General features: G+C 46.2%; 1 protein-coding gene across 24 annotated transcripts in view; it reads left to right on the top strand.

Moving 5' to 3' along the window:
• The window catches only part of LOC144306156 (uncharacterized), a 65,545-nt gene that overhangs the window by 25,013 nt on the left and 19,362 nt on the right, over positions 1-21,170 (top strand). For 16 of the 24 annotated variants that reach the window (XM_077885605.1, XM_077885615.1, XM_077885529.1 and 13 more), the window contains 6 exons: positions 10,093-10,159; positions 11,617-11,749; positions 12,617-12,734; positions 12,830-12,929; positions 13,018-13,080; positions 18,164-18,240. In XM_077885605.1, the coding sequence (XP_077741731.1) occupies positions 12,623-12,734; positions 12,830-12,929; positions 13,018-13,080; positions 18,164-18,240 (352 nt within the window). In that variant the 5' untranslated portion in view covers positions 10,093-10,159; positions 11,617-11,749; positions 12,617-12,622. Of the gene's footprint in view, positions 1-10,092; positions 10,160-11,616; positions 11,750-12,616; positions 12,930-13,017; positions 13,081-18,163; positions 18,241-21,170 lie in introns of all 24 variants that reach the window. The other 8 variants (XR_013373244.1, XR_013373246.1, XR_013373243.1 and 5 more) reach the window with 3 other exon arrangements.

Genomic DNA, 21,170 nt, shown 5'->3' with positions numbered 1-21,170 from the left:
CACATAAACAGAACCTTAAGAAATAGATTGTATAATTCTACACTAGACTATAAGCTTACTCAAGGCAAAGAATGAATCCATTTTGTTCTCATGGCTAATCCCTAAATGTCACACATGTTGAATGCAAGACCACAGAGCAAGTGAGGTGAGCTATTCTACTAGAAATCAGAGTGTTCAGACCTAAAGCCCAAGTTTACCTCTCACTGCCTGTATCGTGTCTGATGTGTCCTGTAGGCAACTATTCTTTGGCTTTGATTCCACCCTTATGTTAACCCCATAGACTTAATTAAGATTTAGATTAGATCACAAAAGTAGAATCATTGTGCTGATGAATACAAGCATTCATCCTGTTAATCAGACATATAAAACTGACTCTCAACTATAAAATGGAGAGCAAAAATAATACACTATGCTTTAAAATAGTTAAGAATTCATAATGGCATGCTATATTAAGTCTCAGATCCGTGGTCTAATAAATAATAAATAACCCTAAGCATATAAACCCTCAGTGTTAACCCTTATTATTACTTGTATCATGTTGACTGTTCCTCTGGTAGGAGTTTATTGCTTATTATTACACAGATTGACCAGGTTCAATTACCTCCAAGAAATTTCTTTGATTTTTAAGAAAAGCCAATCAGAGCCTATTAGCAGGATTCAATAATTAGTGTCACTGTACCAAATTAATGTGACTTTAACTCAAATGAAGGACTAAAGGCTTCAGAGAATTGTTAACAAATCTGGGTAGACCTTTTGAACTTTTTTTTTGAACTTTATTTTTAATAATGAATTTTAATTATAATTTTACGAATGTTTAAAGTCTGGGGGCTTTACTGGAAAGGCTGACTACACAGTCAGTAGTCAATATGCTGAAAGAGTAAATATATTACTTTGACAGATAAAACATGTTGAAGGAAGATAATATGGAGATTATAATTCCATACAAACTTTAATCCATTGTGTCTATTTCCTTCTATTCCACTTACTAAGGCCTATGGTTGTGGGACACCAAAGAGGCTATACCATATATTTATTATGAGTAAGGATTTTGGAGTCTGATTCTGTGGATTTCCATATTGGTTTCCTCACTTATTCATTAATTGGACCTGACTGAGATACGTGGCTTATCTGTGCCTCTTATGGACTGGATGTTTGTTTCCTCAGCGTTCATACACTAAAGCCCTAACTCTAACTCCCAATATGACAGCTTTTGGAGATGGGGCCCTTGGGAAGTAATTAGGTAATGTAGGATGAGAGAGGGACCGTATAATGGGATCAGTGCCCTTAATAAGAAGAGACACCAGAGAGTTTGCTCAAGAAGGTGATATGAGCACACAGCACGAAGGCTGCCATCAGCAAACCAAGAAGAGAGCTCTCACTAGAACCCAACCATGCTGGTACCATGACCTTAGGCTTTTAGCCTCCAGATTGTCAGAAAATAAATTTCTGTGGTTTAAGCCACTGAGTCTGTAGTAGTTTGTGATGGCAGCCCAAGTAGACCAAGACCTCAGATCCCTAATCTGTAAAATGAAGAGAGCAATAAATATGATTTTAGTGAATGGGATTTTTATAAGAATTAAATAAGTGAGAATAGTATTTAACATGAAGTAAGAGATATAATGTCAGTTTTTATCGTTATTGTTCCTTTACTTAGTAATAGATTTGAAGTTAATTTCTGTCTTTGAAATTTATATTCGTTCAAAAACGAAGATAGTCTCAGAATTGGGGTCTGTGGAAGGCTCTTATTTATCTCTTGCAGAGGAGGAGATGCAATCATGGGTTTCTTGCTTTTCAAATTCTAAAAGATTTGAGAATGCTGAGGTCTATAAATAAAATCCCTTGAGTTAAGGGATTTTAACTCATATATGACTTCTAACTGGATTTCCCTATTCACAGTGTTCCAGCAGGTCACACTTGTAATATTAGAAAAAAAAAATTCCAATAAAGTTGAGAAGATGCAGTTAAATGGAGCAGACTGAAGATGATTTTTCTTGGCATTGTGTAAATTTTCAGATGAGAAATTAGAGATGCACCATGTTTAACCCAAGCAGGAAAACACACAGGGAGTTTATATGGTGTGAGCCAACTTATTCTGGAACATCAAATCTGAAACTCCTGACAAAATGGCATCAGGTGTTAAGTTATATTCTGGAGAGGGGATGACACCGCATCTACCTTGACAGTCCGTCTGGTAAATGTGAATGTCATTTAGCGGTCTACTTCCCAATGAGTGGCATGCTAACATCTCAATAAAATAAGAATGCAGGCTGAGTGTCAATCATTCCATGCCTTCTCAGTTTCCAAGGGATGTGTCTCATCTGTAATAGCATGGGAAAATTGCTCCTTCTCCTTAAGAAACAGAAATATTAGAGCAGCTGGTAACACAGCCCAGAATACCGTCAATAAATTCTGCAAAGAAGGTGGAACTTGGGAAATAATAGCTGACTTTTTTTTCTTAAGAAACTAATATAATCATAACCTTCTTTTTATATTGAATCCCCTGTAGTGTATCGGGGGCAGACAGAGAGGTAGCCCGAAAGCCATTATCTATTCCTTTCTCCCTTGCTGGTCTTTTACTTGGAAGCTGTGACATGCTGTTTACTCACTTCTGTGGCATCTCTAAAAACTGTAGCCATATATCATCTTGGGCTAGTAAAACATAGTAGGAAGTCTGCTCAGGTAGGGCATAGAGGAGACTTACTCCAGGAAAAAGGCCTTTTTTTTCTCCAGTTTCTCAAACACATGCTTAATGTTCAAAGGTGCAGCAGCCATTTTGTGACCATGAGGCAACATGCCTGAAACTGCTAGATGCTGGGCTTTACCAGTATTTTTTATTTATTTATTTATTTTTTTAATTTTTATTTATTTATGATAGTCACAGAGAGAGAAAGAGAGAGAGGCAGAGACATAGGCAGAGGGAGAAGCAGGCTCCATGCACTGGGAGCCTGATGTGGGATTCGATCCCGGGTCTCCAGGATCGCGCCCTGGGCCAAAGGCAGGCGCCAAACCACTGCGCCACCCAGGGATCCCTTTTTTTTATTTTTTATTTATTTATTTTTTTTTTAATTTTTATTTATTTATGATAGTCACAGAGAGAGAAAGAGAGAGAGGCAGAGTGGGCTTTACCAGTGAAGTCAGGAACAGTCCACCCCTCAAATGGAGACTCCCTGTGGTTGACCGGAATTTGGCACCTATGAGCTTTAACCTCTGCTGTCATCCTTACGAATATATTTCTTAACATGTCAAAAGACACGTCGATGATAAAACTAGTTATGGACTTTAAAATAAGGAGATTCTCCTCGTGTGCTCAATCTGTTACTCAAGGCTTTCAAAGCAGAGAGGTTTCTCTGGCTGGGGTCAGAGAGAAGTGGTGGAAGAGGAAGATGATAGAGAGATAAGGTAGATAGATTGGAAGGTGAGAGGACTTGATCTGCCGTGCTAGCTTTGAGTCGGGGAATGCAGGTGACCTCCAGAAGCTGAGCATAACTCCCAGCTGACAATTAGCAAGGAAAGGGAGACCTTGGTCCGGAGGTCACTTGGAGCTGAATTTTCTGAACCACCTGAACTAATACAGAAGCAAATTCTTCCTGAGAGGCCCCAGATCAGAAAGTAGACTGGCTCATACCTTGATTTCAGTCTTGGGAGACTCCACGCTGAGAAATTACCTAAGCCAACTAGATTTGTCCTTTTGTTTCCTGCCTGTTTCAGCCTATCTGTGATAATACTCTTGGCTAGAAATGCCTAGGGGCATTCACCTGAACCCTGGTAAGCTTCTCATAGACACACCCCCTCCCCACCCTGAACTAATGTTCCAACTAGAGAGAGCCTTGTGGTTCTTATGATGATGGCAAGACTCTCTTCAGCAACAACCATCAGGGAACTTTGGAAAAAATGAATGTTTATTACTTATAAGATCTGGAAATTATATGACACACCTGGGGCCATACAGTGAGTTCACAGGGGGTGAGAGAGAGAGAGAGAGAGGGAGAACGAGAGAGAGAGAGCCTGAGAGCATATGGGCCTGAGGCTCTAGTTTTATTAGGGTCAAGGGTGGAGGCATAGAGTTTCCTTGGTTAATTCTTTACTGGTGAATTTAAAGCATTAGAGTGGGAACTTAGCATGGGAAGAGAAAAGTCAAGTGGCCCAAATGGTCAATTATTGAAGTTAACCAATATCTCTAAAGCAGGAGCTTCCTTGTGAAGGGGCACAAGGTGCTGTAGGGGAAGGAGTTGGGGAGCTATCACTTCATCAGGTTCTGGGGCTGGCAGTGTGTTTATGCCAGATGGCTGTCTTTGAAATGGATACCTTGGTAATCAAAACTTTTTGAATTACAAAAAAGGAGAACAACAACAAAGGTGGGAGCTGATGCTGTACCTCTAGAATCCTGAGATACTGTGTGTATTTTTAAGCCACTAGGTTATGTAGTAATTTGTTATCGCAGCCATCGGAAACTAATACACTCCCCCTAAACCGATTTATTCACTAATATGTTATAGAACACAGGCCATTCTAGGATGTCTGATGACAAAAACAATGACAATGACAGCAACTAATAATGACCGGATGATTTGTGTTACGTGTCAGGCTCTGTTCCAGGACAAACAGAACAGACTAGGGCACCTTTACCATGGAGTTTATGTCTTAGTGAGAAGTAGACGGTGAACACATCAATATACAGGCCAAAAATACTAGTTAAGTGTCATGTAAGTAATTAAAACTGGGTATTTGAAGGCAAATCACTCATCAGAGAATTTAGATCATATGGTCAAGAAAAGCCTCTTTGTGAAGGTGACTAATATCTAGGTGGAATCTGGACAAGAAGCAACAAGCTAACAAAACATTGTGAGGTGGGACATATAGACAGTTACAAAGGCTCAATGACAAAAACTAACTTAGAGTGTCTGACAGAAAGGGCAGAACCAAGGTGGATGGGAAAGACATGGCGAGAAGTTTGACGGGAGGCAGAGGGGAGACTCGAGAGCTCCTATAGGCCACGAGCACTTTATATGTATATGTAGTATATATATTTTTTCCTGCAAGATTATATGTATTTATTCATGAGAGACACAGAGAGAGGGGCAGAGACCCAGCAGAGGGACTGGATCCCAGGACCTGGGGATCACAACCGGAGCCAAAGGCAGCCGCTCAACCGCTAAGCCCCCAAGGTGCCCCAAGCAGTGTATACTTTATTCTTAGGGTAGAGGGAAGTCAATGGAGGGGAATAATCCGAATCATGTGAAAACAATCCCTGGAGTTGTAGGACACCCATTATGGAGGCTGTGGGCAACCATGGAAGCAGGGGTCCGGTAGCCAGCGGCGAGCAGGCTAAGGTGGCTGGAGAGGAGCTGATGGTCTCCAGAGACTGGATGCTTCCAGGTGTCCTGGAGGCAGATTAAATGGGACTTTATGAAGCACAGGTTGTGGAAATGAAGGTCGAAGCAGCCTCCAGCAGACCTTGAAGTCTTGAGTTAGAGCCGACGCACGGATGACTCAGCTTAAGGAAGGAAAGAAGGGAGAGAGCTTAGCAGGCGGGGTGGATAGGTTCAGAGATTAATTCTGCTTTGGCTATTTTCATTTTGAGGTGACTATTAGCTATTCTAATGAATAATTTAATATCTGTTGACAAATAGTCCCCAAACTTCCTTTTTTCTACATTACTCATTTTCTTCACAATTCTTTTAAACTCCCTGTTGTGGGGAACAAAGGGAGAAGAAAATGTAGATAAAATTAAGTGTCCTTGTAACCTCAGGTCCACTGACAAATACTTGAGGGGGGCAGCGCACAGCATCCCTGCAGGGACCTCCGGGCTGCCTTAGGGTTCAGGCCTGGCTAGAGGGGAAGACACCCTGAGTTGGACGATAGCAAGGCCCCAGGATCCGAGGGGTCTTCCTTAGCAAATGAAAGTCCTTTTGGAATTGCTTTTAGCTTTACTTCACCCAGCCCCAGAGTACAGGGTCGGCTGCCCCGCACAATCCCAGGGCAGTAGCTCTCTCTGCCCCTGGTCCCATCCTGTCCCCGTGCTTTAATGAAACTACTATTTTGGGCACCTGGGTGGCTCAGTGGTTGAGTATCTGCCTTCAGACCAGGGTGAGGAGACCAGGATCAAGTTCCCATCGGGCTCCCTGCATGGAGCCTGCTTCTCTCTCTGCCTGGGTCTCTGCCTCTCTCTCTCTGAGTCTCTCATGAATAAATAAATAAAATCTTTTAAAAAACATTTTAAAAAAACCCATTATTTTATACCAGGGCATCGCAAGAATTCTTTCTTGGCCGTCAGCTCTGGACCCCAAACACCAACAACTTATTCCAAAAACACATCGCTACCTGCATAGTTTCTGCTTTATTTTTTTTTTCCTCTAAACAAAAATCAACTTTCACTCATAAAACTGTATTTTAAAAGAAAATGTTAAGGCAAATACACATGATATTCATTTTATGTTTGGAATAGTTATGGGAAAGGAAGATACTTGTAAAAAAACAAATGCACTGTGTACAAAGATGTCGTGACTTTCAGCTTCTGTCGCCTAAAGACGTGAACATGCATTCGGATCACTTGGTTGAGGTGCGTGTGCATGTGCACGTGTGGGCTGGGATACATACATGTCATGCACGTGAAAGAGAGACACATAGACAAGTATTAATTAATTAATTAATTTTTAAAAATATTTTATTTATTTATTCATGAGAGACACACACACAGAGAGAGGCAGAGACCCAGGCAGAGGGAGAAGCAGGCTCCATGCAGGGAGCCCGACACGGGACTCGATCCTGGGACCCCGGGGTCATGCCCTGGGCTGAAGGCAGATGCTCAACCACTGAGCCACCCAGGGATCCCCTGACAAGTATTAATTTAGACGCAAAAGTCACAGTAGCTACAAAATGACAAGTCCTTCCAGTGTTTTTGCTATGGATGATCTCAAAACCCCTTTTTCCCTTGTAACGAGATTCCAAGTATGCCAGGCCTTGCCTATGTGACATCTAAATTCCCCTCACCCGGTGCCTAAAATCACTGGTAGTGCCGGACCCCACTTGGGGAATGCTGTGTAGAGACTCCTAGATATAAATCAATGGGCGATGAGAGGGCGAGGCGCAGGGATCACTCACGATGTGCCCTTCTTTTCCTGATTCTCAAGCATTTGGAGGCTTGTACACCTACTGTCTCCATGAATGTTTCCTTTAAAAGGATCAAAAATGTATTACACGCCGGGCACTGAAGTGACACTTGCATGTTGTCACTTGTGCCAGGAAGAGTTTTTATTCAGCTGTCCAACTACCCGGCCCCCTCGCTCTGTTGCCCTGCCCCCCGCGTTTGTAACTCAGATGGGGTTTAGGCCACGCTAAAAATATTTTCCTTGCACCAAGCACTTTCTTCGCACATCAGTGCCTAAATCATAGACACGCTTTGTCCACGATTTGGTTCTTCATATATAGACGGGCTCGGGGGAGAATTTGTCTGTGGGATGTACCAAAAAATTTTCCTTCCACCAGCTGGACCCATACCACCCCCACTCCTATTCAAAAAGCTCTTCACATGGTTTCTTTTCCGAGGGCATTTTGTACAAATGTATGATGCCAGGCAATCTTGATTTTGTCTAATATAAAGATGCTGAATAAACTTTGTTAGAAGAGTTAAAATTTGCATCTGCTTTCTAGACATAATTGTGCACTTGTGTGAATGCGGGGCTGGAGCGGGGAGACTGGGTGCTGGTAATTTCTGCTCTTTGAGTATTTCTCCCGAGGCCAGTGAGGAGGAGGGTCATTTCACCCCATATTCAGAAGGTCTGCACTCTCCGGGCCCTGCCCGTTTGTCCGGGTATGAGGGTTTCATAAGCTGACTGGCCACACAGAACCGATTGAAACGACTAAGGGGAGGGATTGAGAGGGTTCGGGAAGGGGTGACAAAGCCTTGCTCGCCTGCCCTTTCTGGCACCTGCACAGCAGATGCTCTTTAAGCTTCCAGCAACCATGTGGGAAACGAACCTGCTGACCCTGGCTCAACAAGCCTGGCCGTCATTCTCCAGGTTCCAGTTCCTTCCCAACAATTAGCTGCATAAAGCAGAGACTGCGCAGGCACCCGGCAACCGAAGGGGTGGAGGCCTGGAAGTCCTCCCGAGGAAGGTGGTGGTGGAGGATATAGGAGCCGGGCCCAAGCCTCGGTGGAGTGGCATCTCCGCCGTGCGAGCTGCGGCCCGGCTCTCCACACAGCGCCCTGCCCACCAGGGCTCTCTCCTTGGCTCTGCACAGGAAGCAGAAGCCACATCCTTAGCACCATCAGATGCTACATTTGCAACACATGCACGTGCCTTAATTTCCCCTTTTGCAGTGGCACGCAGAGCCGGCCACTTTAAGCTCCTTGTGCACACGACACAGGCTAAGTAGTTTCTTCTGTTAGAAGAAACGATTAGTTCTTGTATTAGACTCTCCTAATTATTTCCGCATGTGTCTCTGGTCTTTCCCTCACAGACCCCTAGCTCTTGCTGCTAGCATCTGCGCGGTTTTTGTCCCCCCCTATCCAGAGCCTAAGGCCACGAAACATGCATGTGCTTGTACACATTTTGTTTCATATGAAAAACATACTTGTCTAGCAATCCCAACCGGTAACAAAGCTGACGATGGCCTGTGCTTCTTAGTCAGCACCGTCACAAGCTAACTCGAAGTGTTTGTTCAGCAGCAAACAGATCTGGTGTGCAAAAGGCAATAGAGAAATATCGAAGTATAAAGGATGAAGGCTGGTTTGTTTCGGGATCCATTGGCAGGAAATCAATGACCCTATACAGGCACCCTATCCCGAACCCTAGAGACCTCTTATTGCAGCGGCTTTACGATGCACAGGCATGGATGTATTTTCTCAAACGATAAATGTTAACATGAGTCATTCAAATGGTTTAAAGTTTTCAGCATTTGACTACGTACGTCAAAGTGTTTCTCAGTGTGGACTCTGGATCAGCAGCATGAGATTCGCTGGGAGCTTAGACACATAAACACCCCAGATCCACTGTGTAGAAACTCAGGAGCTCTGTGTCGGGCCCTGCCTCTGTGTTTTTGTAAGGCTGCTCGTGGATTCTGATGGCCACTAAGTTTAAGATGCATCCATATATAAAAGGTCTAGAAGAAGCCTTCCTGGGGCACCTGGGGGGCTGAGTCGGTTAACAGTCTGCTTTTGGCTCAGGTCATGACCTCAGGCTCCTGCAATCCCAGGCCCCAGTTGTGCTCAGTCTCTCTATCGCAAGTAAATAAATAAAATCTTTATTAAAAAAAAAAAAGCATTCCTTTTGCATCAATGCTAATTACATAAATTTCTCGTTCTAATGACATAACTATAGAACATGGGAGTGTCTAAACATTTATCCAGTCGGTTATCCATGACAGAAGTCTTCATGATTGTGATAAGTTATAAAACAGTGGAAGTTCTATATAAAGAATAATTACGTGAAGAGTGTTAATGCTGTGCGCCTAAGATTGTCCCAGTTTTCTCAAAATCATTCAAATGACTACATTCATGAAAATAAGCAAAATATCTAGAAAGCTTGTATATTTGTAGGATCATGAATGTTCACAAGTTTCATCTTTATAAGTTTTTAAAAATATTTATTTATTCATGAGAGAGAGAGAGAGAAAGAGGCAGAGGGAGAAGTAGGATCCCTGCAGGGAGCCCGATGTGGGACTCGATCCCAGGACCAGGATCACACCCTGGACCCAAGAGATACACTCAACTGCTGAGCCACCCAGGCATCCCTTTATAAGGCTTTTGACAAAATTTCTATCACTAATAGATGTGTGGGGGTGTATGCGTTCATGATATATGTCATATATATATAGCGAAGGTTTGGGAAGCATTCTCCATGGCCTTGCCTGTCTGAACTGTTACTACCAATAGCCTTTGTCCTGGTTCTGAAAGTGTGAAGAATATTTTCACTTAATATAAACAAAGTAAGCAACTCAAATTCGTGTATTGCACGTACCACTTTTTTATATTTGACACTTTATTTACCAGAGAAAATGTTGACAACACAGTTGTAATTGTGTACACATAGGAGATCAGAGCTCTGTTGGAATCACCCTTTGTGGAATCTAAAATTGTGCTTTATAAATCAGGAGTGTCTGCGGAGGAGGATGCCACATGGAACATATTCTTCGTGAGGCTGATGATTTCTTTCGTCTGGTAAGTCTATGTTTTCATTGAAGTAACACTAATTTGATGACTACAATCCCGACAGTCCCCTCCCACTAAGTTTCTTCGGATTTCCTTATTTATATGGAACCCTGTGGAAGTAAAATAGACTTGAGTCCAATATGTAGTAGTAGAGTCTTGGGGTTTTCTCCTTATAGTAAGTAATCATGATCGTATCTCCAGATGCTTCTGATTATCAATTGCCTTTTGTTTAGTGAAAGAATTCTTTGGAATGTGAAGTGCCGGCTTGAATGCCAGTTCTGTTTTCTGAAAAACTACAGTTGAAGGTTTTTCGTTCTATTCTTGACTGTATCCTAGGCCCAGACAGAGGGATCCAGGGATGCAACTTCAGATGAATGGATGTCCTGGAGGTTCTTCACAAGTAACAAATTTTGTTCCTGGGTACTAGATACATAGCTATGAGTTTCCTTCCCAGCACCTAAAAACCAAGCCACTGTTTCCAAAACAGTGAATAAACATGGAAATAAATACTTAAATGATTTCAGAGTAAAGAGAATACTTAAAATTCAGAGGAATTATTTGAAGTATCTCATCTCTACCCCTGTCAGACATTCACAGTCTCCAAGATATTTTTCTTTACTGATCCTTATTGTAAGGATGGAGTCCAAATGTTCTTCATATATTCAAATTTCTTGAAAATCACATGCATGATGGTTGAAAAATGAATAGTCAAGTTTTTTGACATTTTGGTTTAAATTGAAAGTGAGACCGTTTCCCCCCCCCCCCAAATCCAAAGGGCTGTTAAAAATAAATGATTTGGGGGATCCCTGGGTGGTGCAGAGGTTTAGCGCCTGCCTTTGGCCCAGGGCGTGATCCTGGAGACCTGGGATCGGATCCCACGTTGGGCTCCTGGTGCATGGAGCCTGCTTCTCCCTCTGCCTGTGTCTCTGCCTCTCTCTCTCTCTCTCTCTCTGTGTGTGTGTGACTATCATAAATTAAAAAAAAAAAAAACCTTAAAAATAAATGATTTGGGTGGTTTAGTGGTTTAGCGCCACTTTCAGCCCAGGGCGTGATCCTGGAGACCCGGGATCGAGTCCCACGTTGGGCTCCCTGCGTGGAGCCTGCTTCTCCCTCTGCCTCTCTATCTCTCTGTGTATCTCATTGATAAATAAATAAAATCTTAAAAAAATGATTTAAAAACAAGAATACAGTGTATCATAATCATCGTATTGGTCACCACCACTGTAAGAAGATGAAAACTATCAACGTGGTATAATGTATAGCAAAGAAGCCAATCATTTCTTTTCACAAAAATGTTGACTGAAGAGATGACCTTCCTCTCCTCGCCCCATGGTTTGTCCAGTTATGAGGGGAATCTCCTTGGAAGTGAGACTTTCGGCGCTGAAATCTGGACAATATCAGGAAATCCTGAACTGTTGGCCACCCTCACGGGGACGGAGAACGGGTCCGTGAATTTCTCTCCTTAGGAATACGGCCACCGTAGAAGTAAAGGAGAAAGACATGACCTTTTAGAGGTGCTTGCGGGAAACAGCGAGGAGAGCACGTAGAATGAGCAAACTCCATGAGCAGCAGGGCACGAGCTGAGGTTCTTCACCAGAGGTAAGAGTTCAAGCAAAACACAGCAAACATTGGCAGATCCTGGACCTCCGCACTCCTGGGTATCTTTCCTTTAGGTTCTCACTGGTGGGTGGCAGGCCTTCTCAAGAGCTGCAGGTAATGAAGTCTTTGTTTTTTTTTCTTTCTTAATTTTATAATATAAAGCATAGGAGTCTTTTTCCATTCCTTAACTTTGATGTCTTCAATCTCCCTGTACCCAAAAACATACTTTTTACCTTCTGTAACATGCTGATAAGTGGGATTTCAAGGGCGGGAAACATCCATGCTTTCCAATTATGATGTCTAAGGGAGCATTTTAACCTATTTTCAGAGGTTTACCTGCTGCAAATATGAGAGTGATTTTAATTCCCCTCTTACTATAGTCTAGTGTTCATATACTAATCCTTATTATATTGCCATGAAATTACAAAAAGAATATCATAACAATTTTGTGTTTACTCGAAATATGCTAGATAAGCCGTTAGCATTAATGCAGCTGAGATTTTATTATTTTTCTTCCCAGAAAGAATGGAAATGAGTTTACTTAATGTGGAATGATGGTTTCATATAACTGTTAGGATTAGGCAATGTTGAGAATAAGAAATCTTAATCGAAAAAATTGCTAGATTTTTATTCCGAGGAAATATATGGACTTCAATAATAAGGTTGGGGCAGCCGGTGTGATCTCATCTTTTGTGATAATTGATAGAAGGCTACATTCCTCATGGTCCCCTCCAGACCCCTCTCAGGTTTGTAATGCTCATGGTCCCTGACTGTGCCTTCTGGACTCTCATACCGTCTTTCTGTAATTAAACTTGTTTGGCCTTTTCACTGGAGAACCTTAACGCATCTGATGTGTAATCTGCCCAGGTCGACATGGGGAGCCACTCGGACCTACGGATCCGGAGGAACTTGGCGGAGGCTAACACGCGGCAAAAGATCCTTCTTTCTTCCTTGATAAGGAGTAAAAGGAACTGCTTGACTTCAAGTGATTCATGGGCTTTGGGATGAGAAACATCTAGGTTTGAATCCGTGTTCCAGCCTTGTGCTGTGGGACCTTAGATGCTTCTGTGCTTCTTCCAGAAAATGAGATTAGCAACGTCCCTCTTACTGTGGGGCTGGACGGTAAAGGCTTTTCGGTTCCAAAAGCCAAGATCCTTCCGCTATGTGACACTCCTCCAAGGTAAAACGTATAATGATGCAAAATAGCATTTCCCAAAGTGACAAAAATACGGTCTTGCAAGCTTACCTTCCTGTCTTTTGGGGTACAGGTCGTCCGCAGCTGACAGTGTCACTGAGGCAGGGATGGGATGCGGTGGGAATAAAGGAACGAGGTGAGGTGACCCCCATCCTGTGTTTCCGTGCTGCAACCGAGCTGGGGCGGGAAGCATTCTCATTGGAGGGTGGGTAGCGCTTCGGAAGGCGTTCACCGAGGCAGAGGCCGCACGCAGGCCGGGCGTCCACCTGGCGTCCACCTGGCATCCACCTGGCGTCCACCTGCTCTGAACCCCGCAGCAGCTTCTGTTTTGATCTCTGGTTCCCACGCCCGGACCCTGAGGTTTCGGGAGGTTAAGAAATGTGACCCTCACGCCGGGAGGACGTGGCGGTGGGTGGGGAAGCCTTAGGCTGGCAGGGAAGACCCGGCTGCGGCCGCACGGAGGCCCCGGAGGCCCGGAGGCCGAGGTCGAGGCTCTCCTGCAGGCGGGGCCGCCCCGGGCCGCTCAGGAACGAGCTGTGGGTCCGAAAGGGCGACCGGTACAGCCAGCTTCCCGGGAGCCCTCGGCGGCGACCCCCGACATCCGGGGGAGGCCGTCGGTCAGTCTGTCCTCGGCTGTTCTGCGCAGCCCAGCCCGCCTCGCCGCCCCCCTACCTGCCGGGATTAGGCTCCCAGGACTACCTGGGGAGGCGGGCGGGCCCTTGGTGCTCTCCAGCTGGGGGGGGGGGGGCGGGCTCGGGTGCTCTGGGGGGGTAGGCCGGCGGGGCCCTCGTGGAATCCGGGGTGAGAGGCCCCCGGCCTGGGCGGCGTGGACACCGGTACCCGGGGGGAATCCGGGGCAGAGAGGCGCCCCCCCAGCCCGCAGCGGGGGACCGAGGCCCAGGCGGGCGGTCCCGTGCTCGGTGCGCGCAGGTGGCGGGGGCGGGGAGGCCACAGCCCTGGCAGCACCTGTGCCCCGGGGCGTCCCCACCCCCGACCCGCCGTGCTCCCACTTGTCAGGAAGTAACCGAGCTGTGAGGAAACGCCGGGGGCGCCCCGAGAGGCCCTTCCCGGTGCTTTGCCGCGGACGTCGGGCAGCAGCTCCCTCTGTGCTGGCGTCGGGAGCGCCCGGCAGCCGCCCTCCCTCCGGCTGGGGAGACGCTGCCCGCCCGAGGCACCGTGGCCTTCCCGACCCCGCCGCCCGGCCCCGACGCCCCCGCCCGCCCCCGCGCCGTCTAGCGGGTCCCGCTGGCTCCCGGAAGCCTCGGCTCCCCCGCCAGGCCCAGGCGGGGTCCCGAGCGCAGCTGCAGGTGGGCCGCCCGCTCCTCCCGACTGTCCCCCGGGCGCTGTGCCGCCGAGCCTCCTCCGCCGTCAGCCACCGAGCCTCCACCCGCAGCCGCCGACCCTCCACCCGCAGCCGCCGAGCCTCCCTCCACCCGCAGCCGCCGAGCCTCCGCCGTCAGCCGCCGAGCCTCCCTCCATCCGTCAGCCACCGAGCCTCCACCCGCAGCCGCCGAGCCTCCACCCGCAGCCGCCGAGCCTCCACCCGCAGCCACCGAGCCTCCCTCCACCCGCAGCCACCGAGCCTCCTCCGCTGTCAGCCGCCGAGCCTCCCTCCATCCGTCAGCCGCGGAGCCTCCCTCCACCCGCAGCCGCTGAGCCTCCCCCCCAGCCGCTGAGCCTCCACCCGCAGCCGCCGAGCCTCCACCCGCAGCCGCCGAGCCTCCCTCCGCCGTCAGCCTCCCACGCGCCCGAGATCTTCCCCGGGGCCCCTGCAGGACGTCACAGCCGCATCTCCGAGCTCTGGCGGACGCTTGTCAGCGACACCCTTTGGAGGCCTTACGCCACCTGCAGAGCAGCCGCGGGCGGCACCTGTTCCATCGGTGTCTGAGCCAACAGTGGGCGACACCGCGTCCGGAGAGCAGAGCGACCCAAAGGCCCCAAGACACTCGTATTGAACTCGTATTGAACGAGAGTAAAAGCTGCGCTTCCAGAAACCTCCGTGTGTGCCTCTGTGCCTCCCTTCCCTCCACCTGTCTCGCTGCGCACCTGCTCGGTTCCAGGCCCTGAGGTGCAGGCGAAGGAAGCTGGGCGCCTGCTCTGATCATCGGATGCACAACGGCGCGGGACACTCGGTGACACCTGCCTGGCGGCGGCCAGAGGACCTGCGGGGGCACCGGCGCCCTGGAGCAGGAGCTCGGGGGTCGCTGGGGCCGCGGCTGGTCCTGGGCCGTCCTGGGAGGCGTCTCAGGTCTCCGAGCACCGCGCTGATGACCGCGAAACCGCCCCGGGGCCTTCCGTCGGCCGGTGACCTCACACAGCGTTTGCCAAGAGGAGCACCCAGTACACCCCAGAGCTCCTCTCTTCCCCCTCGTGCCTTCTTCTCGGCGGCTGTGCGCCCCGGACACGCGTTGGCTTCTTCAGCCTCTCTGTGTCCCCCTCACCCCTGCACCCCTCCAGCCCTGCACCCGGCACCCCTACACCCCTCCGCCCTGCACCCTTGCACCCCTCCAGCCCTGCACCCCTCCAGCCCTGCACACTACACCCCTCCAGCCCTGTACCCCTGCACCCCTGCACCACTCCAGCCAGCCCCTCCAGCTCTGTACCCCTGTACCCCTCCAGCCTTGCCACCCTCCCCTCCCCTCCGTCGCCCTTTGAGAGCTCTGCCAAGGGACATGCCCTTCTCGGGGATTCTACTCATTTGTTTGAAAGAGAGCGGGAGAGGGAGCTCCAGCTGCGGGAGGCAGACTGTGCTGAGTGGGGAGGCCGCGGTGGGACTCGAACCCAGGACCCAGACCACGCCCTGAGCCCAAGGCCAGCGGTGCCCCGTGTCACAGGGCGGCGTGTCCCCATCCTGCCTCCGTGCGGCCGCAGGGCCCTCCCGTTCGGCACAACGAAGTACCCCTCTTGCTTCCCGACGTCCTGGGAAGGCAGACAAGGGACCCTGTGTAGTGGATACCATTTTTGATTCTTACGTTTTTCCCCCAGAGATCCTTTTGTCACTTCATTTTTAAAAACAAATAAAACCGTATCACCACCCCCACCGGATCCTAAGAGTGACTTTTCTCCAAGGCAGTAGCCTGATTTTAAAAATCACAGTAAAAAACACCAAGTTGGTGATCTCCGGTGCCCACTTATGCGGACGAAGTCATTGTTCACAGTGAGACTCTCACCGTGGGGACAGGACTGAGCACCTACCCCAGAAATGTACGGGGATGTCTCTACAAATGCTTTCCTGATAAATGACAAGTTGGTATTTTTGTTAATAAAGTATCAATGCAGGAAGTGAGCATTGATTGCAAAAAAAAAAAAAATACATATTTTGTAAACTCCAGGGCTTGACAATACCTGTTTTCCATTTACTTCAAAAGTAACAGCCCAAATTTTCCATTTAGTCTAAAGTGATCTTTACAATTTCTGAAATTGTGCAAAAACTATAGCACATTCAGCTGCTAAGTGAACTTGTACTAAATTGAACACTGTAATCTAATACAACAAAGATATTTTTATTTCCCTAAAGACATGCCTTTCTCATTTCCTAAGACATGTTTTGGGATTTAACAAACTTCTGGTGTGGATAGAAACAAGATGGTTTCATTGTACTGTAAAGTCAAAAAAAAAAAAAAAAGAAAGAAAGAAAGAAAGAAAAAAACACAAAAAACCTGTAAATAACTCTAACTGAGCTGTGTGGTATTTTTTTTTTTTTCACAGCTGGAAGACTAGTTTTTATTACAGCTCAACTGGCATCGCAAATTAAAATTCATCTCTGTTTGTTAAACTGCTACTTACAATGGCTTCCGCCAACTGTTACAGTTGGATCTTACGCTGTCGTGTATGCATTTCGTGGGAACGGTTCAATAGCATGAATATTTAAAAACAAGTACACGGAAAGTACTTCCCCCCCCCCCCATTGGTTTTCCATAGTTTACTAGCTGAATTATGTTTCAAGTTTTTGGTCGAACTTGGCTCAATTTCCACTTGGCAATAATGCAGCTGTCGGCTGAATTAATTAAATAGTCTTTATCGGTGCCTATGGCTGCAGCTCTTGGTGACAGCCAAGCCGCTGTGGTCTGTACTCACTCTGTCCCGCTGCCCTGCGGATTTGCCACTCACAGAAACCAGAGCGTTTCCGGTGACAGCTCAGGGTCCCCTCACACATGATGCATGGCTAATGACAACTACACAGCACTGGCTGTGTGCATTTCACGGTGAGGTGTTCTGAGCGCCCAGGCCTGTGGGCCGTCTTGAGTGGCCGCCGCACCTGCTGAGTGTGCACCGTCCCAGGGTCCGAGGGCTTGCGACTCCTCTGCTGTACCTAGTAATGGAACAAACCGAGGAACGGCCCTCCGTGTCGGGAAGTATCTTCATACAAAATCGGCATATCCGTCCTCCTTTTAATACCGATGCCCCTAATTACCTCTCTTGGGAGACATGTATTGACAGACGGTCCAGACACAGGAAATCGTGTTCTTTCCTGAATGACTCTAATCTCCTGAATCATCCTGTTGTCTTTTTCACTACAGTGTTTTTTTTTTCGTTCTGTTTTTTTTTTTTTGTTTTTTTTTTTTTAGTTTTTTGTTTATATGTCCATCACAGAGGTAAGATCACAGAATGCAATCTACCCTTCGTTATATACGGGAAGGCTCAGCAACTTCCCTTTCTCATGAGGCCCCCTCCCTACAAAAATACCAAAGTAAGATTTCGATGTTTTGTCTGAACCATCAGGAAAAATGATAAAAATGCAGCTGAATTATTCTACCAAAAATCCCCTCTTCTTACATGATCCTAAAGTCATGATTCAAGTTTATTTATTTTATCTTTGCCACTTAAACCGCCTCTCTTTTCCTGAGAAAACAGAATTGCATAGGTGGTAATTTATTTAAAAGTAAATGTAACTTCGTTCTCATTTTTTTCATTGTGATTTTCATACATTAGCTTTTAATGAGAAGAAAACAATAGCTTATTATAAGTCTCAAATGGAGAAGAGGGACTTAGGTTCAAAGACATAAGGTTGTAATTTTGCCTCAGAAAATAGAAATGTGGTTACAATTAACCATTATTTTTTGCAGGGTCGTCAAAATTGCAATTTACCTACTATTTAATAAAACAGAGAAATCCTGCCTCATTACATAGATTGTTTCTTAAAGGATCAGATTCTTCACAAGCATTTGACACTGAGAAGGGTACAATCCATGTCTAATCCGTGATCCATTCGTTCTCAGGTGTTTTATCCAAGGATGTACCCAAAAGAGGTGGCAAGGAAGGAAGAGAAAGGCTTGTGAGAGTTTTACAGCCACCGGTAAGAAAAATGTTAACCTTTTCTTCTTTAGTATCTTGCTAGGACAACACTTTTACCCGGCATTATCCCCTTAGCTATCTTAATCATATCATACATTGTGAATTATGAGAAAAATGTGTATTCAATGTCCTTAGTAAAATGTCACCTGCCTGGCAATGAGCTTGTGACTTACCACCCAGACCTTGAATAATTCCGTGCATTCTTCTTGTCATGTGGCTGTTTAACACAAAAGTTGTACGACGAGCCAGAGTTTACAAAGAAACAGCAGTAATAAAGCTATTTTGATGACTCTGAAACCATGATATTTGATAGATCCGAGAAGTGAGATTCCATAAGTGAGTTATGGAATATATATATATATATATATATATATATATATATATATATATATTTTTTTTTTTTTTTACAAAGAAAAATGCTTAAGTCCTATCAAGTAGAAAATGACAAGTAGCACTAGCTGTATTTTTTTTTAAGACTAATATATTCCTTAGGCTTTGAACAAATGACTTTTTCAGCATTAGTATTTCTCTACTGGTAGCTAAATACTTTCTCTTCCATCATATTTCATCAAATAAAAAAAAAAGTGGCAGTTTTACTGCTTACCAATTGGGAGATAGTGTGTCCAACCTAGAGGGTTTTTCTTCCTTTTTTTTTTTTTTTTTTTTTTGAGGCTGATTAAGCATTCTGAGGCATCAGTTGTGACTTTGTAACTTCATAAAGTCAGATAATCGTGTCATATCTGAAAGTTAAAAATAAAGATCATTCTGTAGTTGGGACAAAAGGAAAATTATTGCTTTATTAAGAATATAATAAATTGCTTTATAAAGAATATAATAAATGTAGTTTGAGTCCTGGGTGGGATTTTTATAGGATTGTCTGTAGGGTATATGAGATAAGCATCTTCAAGCCTGTCCTTTGAAGTATCTTCTCGAATCCCAGGATGAATTCCTAACAAGATTTCCACATGGTTTTCTTAATGCTGTAGGAAAAAAAGCGCGTGTCCACATAGAGAGGCAGGTAGTCGCACCCACATGCACAGACACACACGTGTCTCTTGTGGAAGTTGTCGAGTGTGATGCTGAGATGGCCACTGCCTGAGATGTGGCTGGTGGGGTGCGGGTGAAGGGCACTAAGCGCTGGTCGGCGGCAGAGGGTGACGCCTCGAGATGTGTCCCTTTGGCCTATGTGTCATTTTAAGCTGAAGGCAACCAGGAGCCTTGGCCACAGGAACAGCTCTCTGGCCTCCCTCCAGGGGAGATCCCTCTCCCTCTCCCTCCTGCCGGGAAGGACTAAAGCTAGTTATTCAAGACCCTCTGGGGCCTTTGCCAGCCGAGAGGTGCCACCAGAAAAACCTACAAGAGACTTCACTGAGGAGCTTTGCTTTACCATCAGCTGCCCTGTATTTGCCTCCTGCACTTTGCCCTTCTGGAAACCTAAGTCCTTCCCTGGGTCTTGGCCCTTTGACAATGTGTGGTGCCCTTGTGGAGGCGTGGGGCAGCCTGGACCCAGCCCCTTGCCTCCCACTCGTCCCCAGGGCTCCCGTGGTGGCACCACACACATGCCAGTACACTTCGGCTTGTTCTCTCTTGTCACTTGGACTTTCATAGGTCCAATTTGCAAGGCCTCCACCAGAGCACCTAGAAGGCCAGTAAGAAAGAAAATTTGCAACCTTACAGCAGCCACTTAGTCAGGAGTTTAAACCGTTTCACCTAAAAATTAAATTTTGATGTCTTAACCCAGTTTAAGTTCTTCTCTTACCTCCACTTCCCTTCCAGTATTTTGCTGGTTTTTCCCCAAGCCATATTGTCTATCATTCCATCCCTTCACCCATCCAAAAATGTTTATGGGATCAATCTGCCATTACAGTACTTTGCTTACAAGAGCTTAGAGCAGTGAAGATTTGGCTACCAACACGGCTCAACACGCGTTTGCAAGTTGTGGTCAGAATGTGAAAGAAAGGACGAGAGGTCCTGTGAGAGCAGAGGGTGAGGAGACGTGGCCCAGGGTCACTGAAGAAGGGCAGGAGCAAGTCAGGTTTAGAGCACCTCAGGGGATGAAATGACCGAGCTCCATCTTTTGTGTTCCCTACAACACGGGAGCCACGGGCTGCAGGGCTACTGAGCACTTGCCACGTAGCCTGGAGTGAGCACGCTGCATTTTTAATTTTATTTGCATGTGATTAAATAAACCACCAAATGGAGACAGTATAGTTCTAGAAATACTGCAATACTCATTTGGTCCCATTTTAGGGTGTTTCCCTCTTCCTTGGTGTCGCACATACCATAGCTTTTTCCCAAAAAATAAATTTCTCTGGTCAAAAGCAGAGTCCAGGAACCTACTGATGAATAAAAGGATGTAAGACAAAAACTGTCATTTAGGACCACATAGGCCTTTCCATCTCACCATTTAACTAGAGGTGCCTCAATTGGCATCTTAGGAAGAGAATAAAAAGAAGGAGGTGAAAGTAGAGTCGGGGGAGGCACGGGAAGAAAGAAGCATCAGAGTCTTTCAGCAGGTTACCTCCTGAGTTTTACAGAACCTTGTTCCCACTCTAGGTAAGAGACCCAGTGACATAGACTATCTAATGCACGTGTATAAGCTTAACGTAGAAATGAGGTCAGAGGACATGCAGGTTACAGGACTCCGAGAATGACAGGTGGCAGGCATCCCCGGTAAGAGCTGAACGGCAGGCCGCACTGCACAGTTCTAATACCTGAAAAGAAGCCTCCCTATCCGTGGTCTGGAGTATGATCACCCTTGTCTAAAGGATCAGAGGTTTGTAAAGGTCCTATCTCTTTCCTGTTTGAGGTAGATCTCATTGTCCAAATTGAAGCCCAAATTGTGCTTTCACAGAAACAGCAACCAAGTCTTCCTACAGATTGTTAAAAAATTAGAATAAGAAAACTATTAGTGAAAGTGAGCTCAGGGAT

The sequence above is a fragment of the Canis aureus genome, chromosome 3 (assembly GCF_053574225.1).
Source record: "Canis aureus isolate CA01 chromosome 3, VMU_Caureus_v.1.0, whole genome shotgun sequence".
NCBI lineage: Eukaryota > Metazoa > Chordata > Mammalia > Carnivora > Canidae > Canis > Canis aureus.
Note: the sequence above shows the minus strand (reverse complement) of the source record. Positions and strands in the feature narration are given on the sequence as shown.